This window comes from Zeus faber (genome assembly GCF_960531495.2).
Source record: "Zeus faber genome assembly, chromosome: 3".
NCBI classification, from domain to species: Eukaryota; Metazoa; Chordata; class Actinopteri; order Zeiformes; family Zeidae; genus Zeus; species Zeus faber.
Window position 1 is genome coordinate 2,918,248 of NC_137190.1, and position 18,258 is coordinate 2,936,505.

Genomic DNA, 18,258 nt, shown 5'->3' on the forward strand with positions numbered 1-18,258 from the left:
CCGTCAAACACTGCTGAGAGGGACTGAAATCCTGCACACACAGGCCGGGTAAATAGGGAGGAGGGTTCAGAGAGCGGCGAAAGGTTAAGTTATGAACCAGTTTTTATCTAAACGTGAGAACCAACCCCATCCTCCTTGACCGCAGTGCTGCATTTAACATTATCCACTACTCTCAGAAGTGTTAAAACCTCCCTCTAGACCCCGGGAACTGTGCTGTCCAACACATCAACATCAACCACTGCCAATCTGCCACAGCCCCGGTCTCCCAAGGTGTCCCCCAAGGCGTGGTGCTTGGCCCCCTTCTCTTCATCGTGTATATACTTGCCCTTCGTCCCCTCATCCGTTATCATAGTCTCCTCTTCAACTTTTAGGCTGTTGACATCCAGCTTTACAAGCACCGAAGCCAGGGAGATGCAGCTTTTTCCTTCCTCCTCTTGGACCTCTCTGCCCCAACACATCTGAGACTCCACCTCGCTGCCCTCATTCAAAACATCCATCAAAACAGACTTTATAAAATTCCATGTCTGTGTCCATGTGTCCGTGTGTCCCTTCAGAGTGATACAGGACCCGGGGGTCGGGGGTTTTGATCTCCTGCAAAGATTTCAGGGATAAAACTCACCTTCAACACTCCAACCAAACATCAGTTTCTTCATCTTCATCATTGAATAATCAGTAATCCATCGCCGGATCAGAATGTGGAAAATTGCGTTGTTAGGCGGTCCTGCTCATCATCAAGGAGGCCAACTCCCAAACATTGTGTTTGACCACACCCCACAGCAATTGTACTAAGGTCTATTTCGTGTCGATCTACAAACCCCTTTCTCGATGCAATTACGGGGTGAGACGGAGGGGTCTGCATCTCAATCCCCGCCCAGCCAGTGCACGGTGGCGTTAACGTGCAGGAGAAAGGGAAGCGGCGGCGAACACAAGACAGGATTCGCAGCTGATTAGCGAGATGAAAGTCGAGCGAGGGAGACGAGAAAAGCCTAATCCAGATCGTTTTGTTCTGCCTGTCTGTTAGCATTTCAAACAAGACATCAGGGGATAAACGGGTGTACCCCCCACCCAGTCTCCCTCCAATATCTCTCCCGCTCAAAACCTCTCCCTCCCAGCCCTCCGTCTGTTCAGAACACTGCAGCAACCCAAAGGAAATGCGGGAGACAAAATAAAGAAAATGAGCACTGGGACTGAAAGTACGAATACAACAAAACAAACAAATCAAGAGGAAAGCGGTGCGGTCCCCCGAAGTTCCTCTTTAAAAAGCTCTCTGCATCCCCCTGGGTGCTATACGAAGAGTCCTGAGCTAACAAGAGCCAGAGAGAGAGAGAGGAGGAGAAAGGGGGAGGCAGGGAGGGGGGAGGGAGGTCAAAGATAGGCCGGGCAACAGAGATACAGAATGAGAAAGAAAGACAGATAGAGCGGAGGGAGAGAAAGCAAGCGGCTGACACCAGTTTGCAGGTGATTAAAGCAGAACTTTCTTACATCCTCGTCTCCCCATGAAGCTCCAGTTAAACTAACAGCAGCAACGCTGGACTCACACTTGAGTCATCAAACAAAAGTCACACACACACACGTGTGTGTGTGCATGTACGTCCTGTGCTGCCCAGAACACTTGGAGACATGGACGCTGCTTGTAACTACATGTGTATATGTTTGCATGTGATTAAGAGTGTGTGGAAGGCTCCGTGTGTGTGTGTGTGTGTACATGTCCACGTGCGCATGGTAGCACGGGGTTCTTCATCTCAGCGAGGTGTTCCTTTCACAGTTGGTCTCTTCTCTCCACTATGATAAATGCCTGGTGATATGGAGGCGCGCGCGCACACACACACACACACACACACACACACACACACACACACACACACACACACACACACACACACACACACACACACACACACACACACACACACACACACACACACACACACACACACACTCTTTCTTGCCAGTCCTTCCCCTCCTGGTGATTGATAAAGAGTCGGCAGCCAAGCTTCGCCTCCCGCTGCACAGGAGGAATGATCTGCCTCACAATGGACTGATCACTGCTGTGCATTAAGCCTGCGGTGTGTGTGTGTGTGTGTGTGTGTGTGTGTGTGTGTGTGTGTGTGTGTGTGTGTGTGTGTGTGTGTGTGTGTGTGTGTGTGTGTGTGTGTGTGTAAAATGTGTGAGTCAGTGCGTTGCAGAATCAGTGGGTGTTGTGAATTAATGCCCATTAAGACAGAGGAGAAAGAACCTCAAAACAAAGTGGGAGAGAGGGCGAGAGAAATGGAGAGAGAGCGAGAGAGAGAGAGAGAGAGAGAGAGAGAGAGAGAGAGAGAGAGAGAGAGAGAGAGGTGATGTAGAGAGCACAGTGAGATTCCCTGGGTTGCCAGGTTAGCCCTGGAACCACAGCTTCAGGCAGATTATCAGGCTTTCTCGGGAATTAAAAAATTAAATAAAAATAGAGCTATAACCATACTAAAACACAACGGAAAAAGAGGATATTACCATGCGCTTGTTTTACTTGTTGTTGAAAATAAGATTCACTATTTAAAGCTGCCTGTTGTTGGAATTGTAATTTCACCGCCGGATAAGTAATGAAGGAGCTTTTTTTTTTTTGTCCCCTGCAGGGGAAAAAGAATTGCACCAAACCATCCCCTCCCGGTGCCACATGCAGCTGGAGGCCTTATCAGTGCCCAGAGATAAGAAGCCGTTCTACCACAACTCTGGTTATAATTAGCTTGCACGGGCTGCCATGATACGGCCATGCTGTGGTGATGTACGTGAATTTTAATGACCAAAAAAAAAAAAGCCACCCGTTGAGGTTGTTTTGGGGCGTGGTACGTACAAAATGCTTCCGTGAGCGTGTACAGGAAGCATTAAGGAAGCTCAAAGAGAGTTAAACTGCAGAATTATGTTCTTCACATCTGAAGTACTGTGAAACGCTGAGGGGGGAATTCAATAAAAGTCTGAATAAAAATCAAACCTTTAGGAATGGACTGTCTTTCAATCTTGTGGAAAGCTTTCCAAAGTCGAAGTTGAAGTGTTCAATGCTAAGATGGAGTCCGTGTCTGACCCTTGATACGACGCAAGATTGTTTTATTCTATTGTTTGTCTGTATTTCCCCATCTCTGCTTATCACAGAGACAAAGGAGAAATTGCAAATTGCCCAATGTCTGGTCATTTGCAAATTGCACACTTCAGACACGCATCTTCCAAGCATTTCAGCTTGAATGATGCAGAGAAACTCATGTGACAAACTATAAATAAATACACTCTGAATTATGAAGCCTTGTGAAATCAATTCCCTCAATGGGGAAAACCACCCTTTTTCAGCATTAAAATGGTCAAAACTAACACGCACCATTTTACTAATAGAGGTAAAAACATACACCGATCAGCCACAACATTAAAACCTGTGACAGGTGAAGTGAATAACATTGCTCATTTGGATCCAATGACACCTGTCAAGGGGTATGATATATTATTATTATATATACACTGGTATATATTATTATTATTATTATTATATATACTGTTATATATTTGTATTTATATATACTGTTATATATATATTACTATTATTATATATATACCGTTATATATTATTAGTATTATTATTATATATATTCTGTTATATATTACTATTATATATATACTGTTATATATATATTACTATTATTATATATATAGTGTTATATATTATATATATATATGATGCAGCAGGTGAAGAGTCAGTTGTTGAGGTTGATGTGTTGAAGCAGCGTAAGGATCTGAGCCACTTTGACAAGGAGCACATTGTGATGCTGGACGACTGGGTCAGAGCATCTGCACAAGCACAGGTCTTGTGGCTGTTCCCACTGTGCCTGGGGTTGGGAACCTATGGCTCACGAGCCAATTAAGGCTCTTTCCATGACGGTATATGGCTCGCAGACAATTTTGAGCTAAAATTTCTCATCACAATTAACAAGTAATAAATAATTATTCTGTGTCATTTTAAAGTAAAACAGGTAAGAGAAATTACAATTTTGAAAATCAAGATATAAATGTGACGGACCAAGGGGCGTAGTCAAGCACCGGCTGCGGACCCCAGAAAGACTCCGGGGGCCTTTTACCCGGCGCCCTGCCCCTCCCGGGTCTCTGCTCAGGCGCCACTTGTGGGAGTCTCTGCCACAGGTGAGGCTTCAGGGAGGGAGACGGAGTCTTCCTGGCCGTGGTTCACCCACATGGCCAGAGTTTTATTGTTCATTTCAACATGCGTCACGCAGGCCAAAATTATATATATCACTGTTTATTATAATTGTGAGTAATAATGATCCTCTTGGGCGCAGGAGGAACAGCGTTCCACTGCTGGGCTGCTTACCGGCCCGTGCGCCATCCCCTCTGTAAGACAGAAACATGAAGGAAACTCCCTGCCTCCAGGCGGAGCAATCAGCTCAACACCAGTGGACAGAAATGTAAAAAACTTCAATATGTATGTGACAAATAATCTCTTGAACTTGAACCTGAAGAGCAGCTGATTCCAAACACTTGGAAGGAGCTTACAATGCAGCGTGGGAGTGTTGCCGTGTGGAGCATGTTTGGCTCTACATACGCATGTGAGCAGTCTTTGTGGCGTCTGAGAAACATGAAGAGCAACCTACGCTCACATTGACCTGATGGAGCCTCAACGCAGCATGAAGCTCAACCTCACTACGTACGAAGCAGACGACAAGGCCACCAGCAAAACCAGGCAGCAGCACAAGTCACATTAATGGTAAAAAGTATTTCATTTATTATCGGTTAGCTACAGTATAACAACAATATTATTAAGAAGAATGAAGAGAAATGCATTATATGTAGGGCTTTTTTAAGTACTCAGGGATGTGTTATATGTTAAAAATGTACAGTATGCCTTACTTCAAAAATGCAAAAAGGTTCACGACCCTTGTGCTATGCATTGCTTACTACCCACCAAAAGTGCTCCAAGGAAGGACGGCCGGTGAACCGGCGACAGGGTCCTGGGGCCCAAGGCTCATTGTTGCACGTGGGGAGTGAAGTCTAGTCTGTCTGATGTTGATGCCACAGAAGAACTACTGTAGCACAAAGTGGTGAAAAAGTGAATGTTGCTATGATAGAAAGGTGTAGAGCACACAGTGCATGGCAGCTTGCTGCGTATGGGAGCTCACAGTGTCCATGCTGACCCCTGTCCACCCCTGAAAGCACCTACAATGGACACGTGAGCGTCACAACTGGACCATGGAGCGATGGAAGAAGGTGGAGGTCTGATGAATCACCTTTTCTTCTACATCATGTGGATGGGCGGGGTTAGGGTCCGATCCGATGGAGCATCTATGGGATGTTTTGGAACAACAAGCCTGATCCATGGGGGCCCCACCTCCAACTTGCAGGACTTAAAGGAACTGCTGCTAACGTCTTGGTGCCACATACCACAGAACACCTTCAGAGTCTGGTGGAGTCCCTGCCTCCACCTCACAGCTGTTTTCACCCATTGCTTCTCTATCAATAGAAGCAGATGATCAAACATCGAAGACGACATTTTCTGAGTTATGGTTACAATAATTGGTGAGAAATATTTCTTAGATTTACTCTTTATTTACAGAATACAACCTTGTGTTAAGTGTTCGTTGAACATTTTGTAAAATTATGTTATTTAGCAGATAATTTTAGTGATGCTTTCAGCGACATAATAAATGTTCATAAGTGAAATTTTTCCTATGCCAAACCTCCTTCAAGAGAAGTCGGTTCAGTCGTGTATCTAAAGTTCTGCCACACACATCAACTATTGCATTCATCATTTTGATTCATCCAATCAATTTCAAACAACACAAAATATGAAATGTCGTTGCAAAGGACCGTGCTTCTACACGTGCACCATCCCGAACTTCATGGAAGAATCACGTCGCGCAGCAGCAGCAACGGTGCCAATAACTCGCGTCCGACTGAAGGTGCCACCGAAGGGCGCCTCACCTGTACCCCCCCCCCCCCCCCCCCCCCGGCAGGGAAATAACAAAAGGTTTCCTCATCTCACCTTCATCTCCGTCGTTGGCGCTCACGGTGAGGACGGCCAAGCCCACGTCGGCGTCCTCGTCCACGTCCACCTCGTAGGACGCCTGGGCAAACAGCGGCTTGTTGTCGTTCACGTCACTGATGAAGACACGCACGTAGGCCGTGTCTGGGAGAGACAGGAAGCAGGGAGACGGAGGGACAGGAAGCAGGGAGACGGAGAAAGAGAAGACATTGGGGCAAATATTCCAAACATGGAGCTGCTCTGATTGTGTCAATCCGAACATGAATGTGTGTTGTGTAGTTTGTGCACATTCAGGAATAAACAAACGACGTCAAGCTGCTGGACCTGCCAACGTGCACAGGTGTGCAAACAGAAAGAAAACCAGCGTTCATACCTGTGTGCGTGAGGGGCTGGTGGCACTGGGCGTGTTGCTCTGCCTGGAAGAGGGAGAGCGGGGTGGGAGGGGTGGAGGGGTGACGGGGTGACAGGCTGGGTGGGGTGGAGGGATGGAGGGTGGAGGGAGTAGGCTGGGTGGTGGAAGGTGGAGGGTGGGTGGTGGAGGGTGGAGCGTGGAGGCTGGGTGGTGGAGGGTGGAGGCTGGGCGGTGGAGGGTGGAGCGTGGGTGGTGGAGGGTGGAGCGTGGAGGCTGGGTGGTGGAGGGGGGAGGCTGGGTGGTGGAGGGTGGAGCGTGGAGGCTGGGTGGTGTGTGCTCCTTTGATTCCGTATCAAAGGACATCATTTTATTTTCTCTCTTGAAGATCAGATCAATTATTCAGGGGGGCAGACAGCGAGAGAAGGTGGCGCTCGCAGCCAGAACAAAACAAGTCAACGAGATCAGCACATCAGCTGATCAGTCAGTCAAAAAACAGGCAGGAAGGAACAGATGGGGGGGGGGCGTCGACCTATACTGCCCCCTCACACTCTGCTTTTCATCCACACTCGAACTAGATTTTGCTTTTGTTTAGATTTCTACAAATTCTCATGCAGATGTATGTGAAGCGCACACACACACACACACACACACACACACACACACACACACACACACACACACACACACACACACACACACACACACACCCTCGCACCTAAACAGGCAAACACACACACACACGTGTGTATTTATCTACTTGTGCACATTTACGTGGGTAAATTTTTTCCTTTTCATGCACATGTTTGTATGTCTGTGTGTGTGTGTGTGTGTGTGTTGTGCGTGTGTGCATCTACTTTCACTCCGTCAGTGTCTTCTGAGCCCACTTCCAGCTCATACAAATTTCATGACCCCGAAAAAAATAAATATATACTTATTCATTAAAATAATATTTCCAGTGCTGCTCCTCATCCTGCTCCCTGCTCTGTTTAGAATTTCAGACGTGTTTACGGCTCCGAAAAATAAAAAATTCATAATTAGCCAAAACCTAGAAGAACTTTTGTTAATAATCCATGATAATATCTATGAAAAATATATTCTTGTCTAGCTCCCGCTTTTTTTTTTTTCTTTTTTTTAAAGACCTTTTCCCAAACTGTCCATCTCCATCATCATACACTCATCCGTCTGCCTCAGAGTCGGCAAGACAGAGGGAGGAGGAGAGAGGGGGTGGGAGCGATGGGGGAGGGAAAGAGAAATAAAGGGGGAGAGGGGCCTCGGGGTCCATGCGGTTGAGAGCAGCGCAGATGCAGAGGAGAGGAGCAGGGGATTACTGCTCCCTCCACTGAAGACTTGGAGCCTTAACGCTGTTTGGAGAGCGAGCGACTACAGAAGGACTTTCACTCTCTCTCTCTCTTTTCTCGTCTTCCCCCCCTCCTCCTCCTCCTCCTCCTCTGTCCTTCAGTTTAACCATTGCCATATGAATTCAATTAGTATTCCATTCTGTCTGCCAGCACCACTATTCATCTGCTGAATCATAATTATTTCTATGATCCTCATCAGCCCATGTGTGACCGTGTTTAAATACTAGATAAAAACTATTACTTTAATGCCTCTAATTAACTTGTCTTTGCAAATGAGCAAAATTGAACCACAAAGCAAAATTTCCCGCTGCAATTATAACTGGATACAAGCCACAATGAAGGTCCTCTATTTACCTGCCGGAAGGGTAATGACTTTGCATGCATGCGCAAGCGTGTGTTTATGAGTGTGTGTGTGTGTGTGTGTGTGTGTGTGTGTGTGTGTGTGTCTGTGTGTGTGTGTGTGTGTGTGTGTGTGTGTGTGTGTGTGTGTGTGTGTGTGTGTGTTGCTGTGGTCGTGTAAATTGGATTTTATCAGCTTTTGCTCTTTAATTCAGATTAAGTTTTGCAAATGTGAAGACGGCCTGTCAGGATCCTGCCCTGCCTTGGTGTTCTGTCTGTCTTCTTCTAGCCCTCTCTGGCTCCCTGTCTGTCTGTCTCTAGGTCCCTCTGTCTGTCTCTAGGTCCCTCTGTCTGTCTCCAGGTCCCTGTCTGTCTGTCTCTAGGTCCCTCTGTCCCTCTCTGGCTCCCTCTGTCTGTGTCTGGTGTCACGTCACATGCCTGTCACTGCACACCGGTCCCCTGTCAGTAATCTCCCCACCTGTCTTCAGCTTCCTCGTCACTCCTATTGTATTTAATCTGGTCCCCATTCACTCTGTAGGTGTGCGATCGTCGCATGTGTTCCTGCGCGTGTTTCTTGAACTTTCAGTCCCGTCTATAAGCCTGATTCCTGGTCCTGAATCTTGTTTGTGAGTCCCCGCCTGTTCCTGATCTCCCATCTGTTTCTTGTTCTGGATTCCCTGTCTGTCTGCACATTAAACCCTGTACCTACTCCCAAAACCGTGTGTGTCCTGCATTTCCGTTCGCCTCACCGTATTCAAAACACTGCCAGATATTCTGGTTGTCAAATACTCAATCATTATAAAGGACAACTAAAAATGCATATAAATGAAAATCGATATGTAAAAATCAACATTGCCACTACTGTCATCATCCAGAACATTTGCCAAAAATTAAAAATCCCAGCGCTAACCCTAGCGCGTGTGTGTGCGTTTCTGTTTCCACCGCATCCTCACCAGAGTTGGGCAGTTTGTGCTTGCCGGGCCGGGCCGACTCCCAGCCGTCCATGGACTGGACCTCCAGCAGGTACGAGCCTTTGGTTTCCCGGTCAAACACGGCCTTGGTGTAGATGGAGCCCAGCTCAGGGTCGATGCGGAAGTACTGGTGGTCTCCACTCCGATCCGCCAGCAGGGAGTAGGAGATCTGGGTGGAGTCAAAGGGAGGACAATGAAATAGCATCAAGGCAGGAATACAACTGGTGTTGGGGTCAAGGCCACCCAGGCAGGAGTCTTTTTGGGGAGTAGGTGTGCGCAATTTAAGACCGTCTCCCCCATGAGGGAGATATGCTCAAATGTTTGATTCGATGGATGTGCATGGACTGACACGATCAAGACTTGTGTCCCCTTGAGTGAGTCTCGAGTGCGCAAAATTACTGCAGTAATGACTCACAGCCAATATTTGGCCATTTTTGTCTCTGTGTTTGAGGGACAAATTTGCAAAAAATTAAATTGGTCATTTTACTGGTGTTAAAAATGTCTGAGTCAATACAATGTCCAAGACAACACAGTCCTTCCGAATGCACACATGAGCCCACGAGGACCCGGTCAATTCTTCCTAAGACTCCATCCCCAAACAGAGAAGCGATGTTACGAATGTTTTTTACCCTCGCTCCATTAAGCCACAGAATCTTTGGACACCCAAACATTTGAGAATATATTTTGTTGAACAGGACGCAAAACGACAAAACGTGTTGTAAATAAAACTGTGCAGAATTGTTTTGTTACTTTAGACATTCACAAAGCTAGAGATTACAGTACCTCTCATCGCAAAGTGTGGACAGGAAGCGATAACAGCAGTGAAATACAGAGTACAGCAGCAATAACTTGATAAGTTCAAGGCTCACATGGAAACAATGTTTCTCCTGAAACAGGTTTGTGAAAAACAATCCAGACTATAGTCTGATTTCCCTGAAATTGATCTCCTACTCATGTGGCTCTGACAGAAGCATTCAGTGCAATGACGCTGCACAGTTGTGGGAATGACATTTTATAAACAGGCTGCAGAGCTTGTTATAAAACTTGCAACCGAACTGAAAAATAAAATAGGATTTAAGTGTTTTTAAGCTTCCACTTGCTTATAAAAAGCGACATCTTGAAACAACAAGGAGAATGGGGTATACACAGTAAAAAAGGTGCCAAATTTGACTTTTTTTTTTAATTTCACGTGATATGAAAGTGTAGAAGCAGGGCTTCAAAACAAAGTATCGATTGGGGGAATCAAGCAAATATTTTGAAAGCTTTGACTTATTCAAGATGAAGGTTTTAGAAAACAGAAGTTGTGAGAAATCAGCTTTTAAGGTTTTAGAAGCATTTCCAGATTTTGCAGAACAAAACACAAATTTAGAAAGACTAAGGGATTTAAATGGTGACATTTGAATAGTGTTAAGAAATTGGCAATTTTCAGATCACGCACATGAAAAATTTAACCAGGGATGGCAATTCCCAGAATGCAAAGGGCAGGGTCCTGCCAACCATGTGCATTCTGGGAATTCTTGTTTTCTGGAAGCACGCCTCCGGCTGCCAGTTCCGCAATATGACAGCAACTTCTGCCGCCCTCTTCTCGTAACATCACAACATAGAGGAGTGAAATCTCTTGTTTCTGGTGTAATGCTGATTGGACAGAGACTACGTAAATAACACTGAAAATTTGATATCAATAAAATAAAATAAATACTCAAATCAGCAGTCACAATGTTCAGCTCACAAGAGTAACTATAAAATTAAACTGAAATGAATAATATGCTCAGAATTTCAGTGGCATATTAAGGCCCTTCCTGATTGGTCGCTTGTTGATGACGTCACACAGCGGAAGTGAAGCATCAGGTGTCCTGGAAGACGCCGTCATTTAATTATTATTATAAATTATTATTATTATTATTATTATTATTATTATTATTATTATTATTATTATTATTATCATTATTGTTATTATTATCATCATCATATTTTGGTGTGGAGCTGGTTGTTGATGTGATTAGTGATATAAAACGTTTAATTTACGTTTTCAGAATATCTTTTACAATATACAATTTACCTCAATGTTGAAAGATTCTGTAATTTAATTAATTATTGAAAAAGAAATTCAAAGGCCTGTTTGAGGATTTGTTTTATCGAACGATCTCTTCGTGGCTGTGTGTGGCTTCCATTTATGTGAAAGTGATGAAAACAGTGATTTGAGTGATGAAAAGTGTTTCTGTGCTTCACAATTAAAATCTTGTATTTATATGTTATGCTTTATTCATATTTTATCAACCTTGACCAGTGCTTGACAGTGCTCATTCCAAATAGTGGAGCAGCGAAAAAACATGGTTAACTGTTAGTCCATAATGAAGGATTTATTAACCTTAATAAGGCACTGTTGCCACTTTAGATCTGGTAGCTGCAAAAAGCCTAGTTACTGTAACCGATAACAACTGCAGAGTTAAATGATAATAAATGCTAATATTAACACTTAATATTAAAGGAACAACTAAAAGACATTCTTTTTTGTTGTGTCGGAACCTGAATCTGCAGCAGTTCCTGGAGCTGCTGTAGAAACATTTGGATGAGGTGTAATTTCTACAGCCAACTCAGAAGAGTCAACTCACCACAACCGGGGGGACGGTAGCTCAGGAGGTAGAGCTGGTGGTCTAGTAATCTAAAGGTTGCTGGTTGGATCCCAGGCTCCTCCTGCTAGCATGCTGTAGTGTCCTTGAGCAAGACACTTAACCCCTAATTGCTCCTGATGGCTGCGTCCGTCGGTGTTTGAATAATTGTAAGTCGCTTTGGATAAAAGCGTCTGTGAAATGTAAAAATGTGAAAAATGTGATGACAACTGACACACGTTTAATGTCCCACTTTGACTCTAACGCTGCGGAACTGCATACGTGTACTATCCAGGGTGTTTGACAATGTGATTGAAAGGACTATGTTCTCCTTGGAGTCTCATCCTCATACAGCACCCCCACTGCCTTTCGCCACGTGTAGGGTTGGTGATGACACGGCATGGAAACCTTTACATGTCTCTCTCTCACCGTGCATTTTGGGGAAACACGTCCAGTTTTTGCATCACAAAATTCTACTGCATGCACTAGATCACATTATACTTTTTGTATTCAATTTGATGCATGCCATGGTTTTTTTAACACACTAAAAATACTAACCATATACTCTCCTAAGTACCAAATAATAAGATTGCATGTCATTTTGGGCGTAAAACAAATGACAAATTATCAGCAGGTTTTAGTATTGCCATCCAGATTAAGGGGCGGATGAATGGCAGCCCGGGTCACAAACATCAGTCAAGCATGGTGACCTGAGAACCCATTCCCAAAATGATCTGCTAATCATTCAGAATCTATATATAGTATATCTGTATAAATCCTTTGTGTGTATTGAATCTCTATGAAAGGAGGTCATCACGGCGGCAAAGAGGTAAATTGATGTTGATCGTTGAAATTATTAGACATTAAAGGAATAGTTAAAATACATATTGTGGGGACAAGTCGTCATCTGATTCCGCTAACAAGATAAAAGCAGCCTTTATTAGAGAATAGATCTTGAAATCACACACATAGAGGTGATTCTACAAATACATTTCAAGGAACTTAATGGTAGAGGAAGGGCAAAGTCTTCTTCATTTGATCATGTCTGTTCAACACGCCCGCATTAATAGATATGTGCAAAAGAAATCAAGGATGTCAATTCAGTTTTTTTGGACGTCCCGTTGTGTTTAGCACTCAACAGGCGACGTCTACTCGTTTAAGAAGAACGAAGCTAATTTCATGATGTCACACTGGGTAAAAGCCTTTTCGCACGAGCAATGATGTACGCTTTGACTGGATGTAAAGAAGTGCACACGCAGCTAAATAAGATGCGGACACACAGACAAGTCACAACAATTTGAATCACGCGGAGCAACATAACTTTGTTCTTAATCGAAAAATTGAGATTAACATTCTACTTCAATGCAACATTAATCCTGGGGCAGATGACAACAATCAGCAGTTAGAAAACTGCTTGTGAAGATACACCAATTTTTGCGAAGGACTAAAAATATGCCAAAATCCATAAACCCATAAACCACTAGACACGGAAACTGAACGACTGTGTATATATACAGTATATATATATATATATATATATATATATATATATGTATATATTACTAACTTAGAATATAATAAAAAATAAAATAAATAAATAATGTCATATTTATATTATATATAAATATTTATCATACTTATTTTGTAATTTTCTGCTGTGTTCAACTTTTACAACTGTTTTTTAATGTGTCATACAGAATAACATTGCTGCTAATGAGACGTTATATGAGGAAGTGTTTTTGGCGAGGGATGGCCCGTCAGAGCACAGCACTAAAACTAAGGTCTTGCCCTGCTGCGCTGAAAAGCCAGTCAAAAAAACATTCCCATTTCCTCTGAAACGTTGTATTTCTCTCTCTGTATTCATACAGTGTCTCTCTCCCATGAATTTGTAGAGTGTAGATTATGGATTATTGGTCAGTCTTAATGGATGAAGACGCAAAGAGATGAAGATGAAGATGTCCTGCTGTGTGTTTGTGTGTCTGTGTGTATGTGTGTATGTACATGTGTGTGTGTGTGTGTTTGTGTCTGTTTGTGTGTGTGCGTGTGTGTGTGTACGTGTGTGTGTGTGTGTTTGCGTATGTGTGTGTACGTGTACGTGTACGTGTGCGTGCGTGCATGCGTGCGTGCGTGCGTGCGTGCGTGCGTGCGTGCGTGCGTACGTGCGTGCGTGCGTGTACCTTGCCGTTGAGTCCCAGGTCCAGGTCGTTAGCAGACACCTGGAAGACGAGGGTTCCGGACTCGGCTCCTTCTGTGACTGAGGCCTCGTAGATGGACGACGTGAAGAAGGGAACATTATCGTTGACGTCTGGAGGAGAAAAACAAAGATGGAGTGAAGGACACAGTGAGAGATATAGTACATACAGTACATATATAGTACTAGACTGTTTATACATAACTGTAAACGGATACAGGTTTATACATATGGGATGGAGGAATATGATACTGGTTCAAGTCAAACAGTGGATGGAGTACTCCGAGGAAATGCACTGTTTCTCCATATATACTGTGTGTGTGTATATATATATATATATATATATATATATATATATATATATATATATATATATATATATAAGTTTATCTTCAACAGTTATTCAACTTATATTCTTCCATCTTTGCGTTCCACCTCTTTGGCAGTACTGTATAACATACAGTACGTTTCCCATGGCAATAAAATCCTTTGAATTCCATACAAAGAGAGGGATGAATACCAAACATGTTTCTGTTTCATTTGATTTGTTCATCGATTCACTTACCGCATCAAATTTATGAATGAACAGTTGCAAGCAAAATAAACAAACAAATACTTTAAACGGGGAGAAATTGCAGGATGGAGTTCTGCCGTGCGTTGAAGCTGCTGCTTTCAGGACGTGGGACAAAGAGCAGCTTACCCTTAATAGAGCAAATAAATAAATTAAAGAGACTTTGGATCGGCAGATGTATTCATCGATGGAATCAAAGGGCCGTATTGAATTTGGGAACAAAGGCCCAGAGAGACCCACGTATTTGTGTGTCACTCTCCATGTTCACTCCTTTGATCAGTTTGTTGAGGCATTCACTCATTCACTCATTCAATCACATTCTTCAAAACCCTTTCAGCGGCAGACAGACACCTGTAGCTTTATTCTGCAGCGTGTGGGTCGCAGGTGGACAGAACTTCAACCTGTGGAGCTCCGAGTTACGCACTGACTATTCGTTAAAGAGCAAAGAACCTGACGCCTCGTCTCCTTTCCTTCTTTCCTTTTCCTTTCCAGCCAAGCCAGGCTGCGGCTCACACCGGGCTACTTGGCCCCGACTAATGCAGCTCCCCTGTCCAATCTATGGAATTAGGACAAGATGGTTCTTGATTCATCACTTTTCTCTGGGTCATTGTTTGTTGGATATTTGTGCTATTACAATGAATAGACAGCTCAAGAAATATACAGCACAGTGAGTGTGGTGTATTATTAATACATAATTAGTACGAAAGGGATTGTGCGAGCAGTAGGTGCCAATAAAAATGAATACAAAATCGAAAATTTGATTCAATTTTAATTTTGCTATTGGGAGCCAAAACTGCCTGTTTAAATCTGTCATATCAACAACGTAAACAAAACGCAACCACCATGTAAATTAACGGGGGAAAGAGTTTGTTGCCACGGTGTTTGAGCAACAACAACCTGAAGCACTGACTTACTCAGAGGAGTTAACAAACATGGAAAGAAGCAACATTTTTTGTTGACACATTTGTCTGTTGACGTGAATGTTCTGCTCGGAGGCATTTTTTGGCTCTTCGTGTCGACCGGTTCGCCAGCCCTGAATAAGACCTTTAAAGTCAGCAAAACAGAATGAGAGAAATGAGAGAAAGCTTTAGACTCTTTACTCCATTTCTTTTATTTAGTTATTTATTTGGACAGGCTTGATTCAGGGCAGCTGATTTGGGGCCAAAAGCATTATGTAAATATCTGGAATGGAAAAACGCCTCAAATCGAATGCCTCCGCTTTCCACAGGAAGAAGAAAATTAAGAAGAAAATAAATAAATAAATAAATCGTGATCTATAAATTAAAGATGGTGCTTTAAATCCATTACAGCCCTCCCCCTCCGCCTGGAGGTGTCAAAGAACAACCTTATTAAGACAGATAACAGAAGGGAAGGGTGAGAAAAAATGGAGGGGGCAAGAGAGAGAGAGGAGAAGGCCTGGGCAGGGAAACTAATTATTTCTTGCTGGATTAAGACCAACTCACTGGGACGAGAAGTGTCTATGCAAGCTCATATGCTTGCATAGACACTTCTGTGTGTATCTCGGTGTGGTTGTGCGTGCCTATGTGCGTGTGTGTGTGTGTGTGTGTGTATGTGTGTGTCTGTGTGTGTCTGTGTGTGTCTGTGTGTGTGTGTGTGTGTCTGTGTGTGTCTGTGTGTGTATGTGTGTGTCTGTGTGTGTCTGTGTGTGTCTGTGTGTGTCTGTGTGTGTCTGTGTGTGTCTGTGTGTGTCTGTGTGTGTGTGCATGCGTGTGTATGTGTGTGTCTGTGTGTGTCTGTGTGTGTCTGTGTGTGTCTGTGTGTGTGCATGCGTGTGTATGTGTGTGTGTGTGTGCGTGCGCGTCTGGTGTGTGTGTGCGTGCTAGAGGAGGATTACATTTACGGGGGACTGGGGCATTTCTAAGGAGGCAGAGCTATTTGGAGGGAGGTTGTCGGGGGACACTAATCGCAGCATTAAAAGCAGCGATGATGGAGGCTTGATTCTGCCGGAGGGGGGGTTGGGGTTTACAACAGCAGGCGAGCCACGGCCGCCACAGGTCTGGACCCACCGGCACTCGAATCCATGTCAGAATCCACGTCGCATATTGACGACTCGGAAAATACATTAACGTCAAACAACGGACGCAAATTTTCGATTTGGGTTTTAAATGAATGAATTAGGGAATCAAATGACATCCTCCATGTTTCATTTCACAGCGTGTGTGTAAATCGTTCCATCAGAGACACAAATGTATGTGCACAAGCAATAAAAAAGTGAGTTTTGCATCATAGGTCCCCTTTAAGACATTCCCTCATCAGCTTCCTGTAGAGAGGAGGGAGGTAGAGTAGGGATGGAGTAGAGGCAGAGTAGAAGACGAAGAAGAAGAGCAGAGCGGAGTAAAAGTTTAGGGAGGTAGAGAATATAAGTGGTAGAGTAGGGATGGAGACAGATTAGACGTAGTATAGAGGTATAGTAGTGGTAGAGTAGGGATGGAGACAGATTAGATGTGGTCTAGTAGTGGTAGAGGCAGAGTAGAGCAGAGGTAGAGTCGTGGTAGAACAGTGATAGAGCGACACAGAAACTGATCGACTGTTTGGACTCTGGGATGTGTCATTAGAACCCAAATGCTCTCCCTATCCAGCTGCACAACCGTTACAACCAGAGAAAGAAGGTGTTTTTTTTATATATATATATATAGATAGTGTATAAAAAAGTGTGATTGTTCATGTTGAATACTGGAATGAATAATAGGGAAAGAACAGATAAGCACACTAAAAACAAAAAAAGGCATTTATGGGATTAAATTCCAATTAGTTGGTAACGCCTAAAGCAGCAAAATTACAGTGTGTGTGTGTGTGTGTGTGTGCGTGCATGCGTGCGTGTAAAAGCATTGAAATGTTTAGTTTCTTTCTTGTGAAATTATGAATGTTATTGGTTCCTGCAGCCATTCTATAATATTATTTTTTTGTTTTTAATAGAAAAAGCAGGGAGGGAGGATATATATCAGTTGTACTGTGCACGTACAGTGTGATATTTTGGGACAGTTCTCCCCAAATGTACGTTTTAGATTATATTGTGCTGCTTTAATAAAATGGCATCGCCTTTTGCGACAAATTGCAGCTGCAGTCACTTAACTGCAAGAAAGAAAGAAGGCGTTATCATTATATTTGAGTTTATTTTGCCTACATTCAGTTGATTTCCTCTAATATTATTTCAGTAATGACAGACACAAGTTTAACACAAAAAATACAATTTTGCAATCTATGGAGTGGGGATGGTGTGGTTTGAGCAGCTACACCTGTCTTGGGTCAAGGTAATTGGGCCCAGGATAATGGTGGCTGTACGCCTGTTGCTCGTTAGACCAATCATGGGGTTTCCTCCACCTCGCGTCAGTAAGGACCCCCACCAAAAACATGCACACATCATGGTCTGACCAGCGATGGACACTCGTCACCTGGTCCCCGGGCGCGTCCACGTACGCTGCCCACTGCTCCTGGCTGTGGCCCCGGAGGAAGGACAAGCCAGGATGGTTCAATGCAGAGGAACCATTTCACTGGCACCACCCAAAGCATGTGTGGTGTGATAATTAAAGATTCTTCTTCTTCTTAAACCTCTATCTCCACACACACAGGAGAGGAGTCTTTGTCATGACATGTTGTCCATCCGCTCCGGGCTTGTTCCAGCTTGTCCGCTTCCTAAAATATAAGTGGTGTGTTTTCAACTCCATTGCCCGTGTCTCTGTGTCAGGGGCCCCTGAAAACGCCACTCGGGTGGTGTGGGGCAGGCAGATCTGCCACACAATCCAAGAAAGAAAATATTTTATCTTGGAAGAATTTCATACAATTGTTTCGCCTCCCTTAATTACAGTAAAATCGTAACAAATTCCACTCACACA

At 43.8% G+C, this 18,258-nt stretch overlaps 1 protein-coding gene across 1 annotated transcript in view; it reads right to left on the minus strand.

The window, feature by feature from the left end:
* The window catches only part of LOC307228310 (neural-cadherin), a gene marked incomplete at both ends in the record, with an annotated part of 316,610 nt that overhangs the window by 134,610 nt on the left and 163,742 nt on the right, over positions 1-18,258 (minus strand). Inside the window, 3 exons of the mRNA XM_079997948.1 lie at positions 6,014-6,157; positions 9,016-9,202; positions 13,820-13,947. Coding sequence (XP_079854074.1) covers positions 6,014-6,157; positions 9,016-9,202; positions 13,820-13,947 — 459 coding nt within the window. The remainder of the gene's footprint in view (positions 1-6,013; positions 6,158-9,015; positions 9,203-13,819; positions 13,948-18,258) is intronic.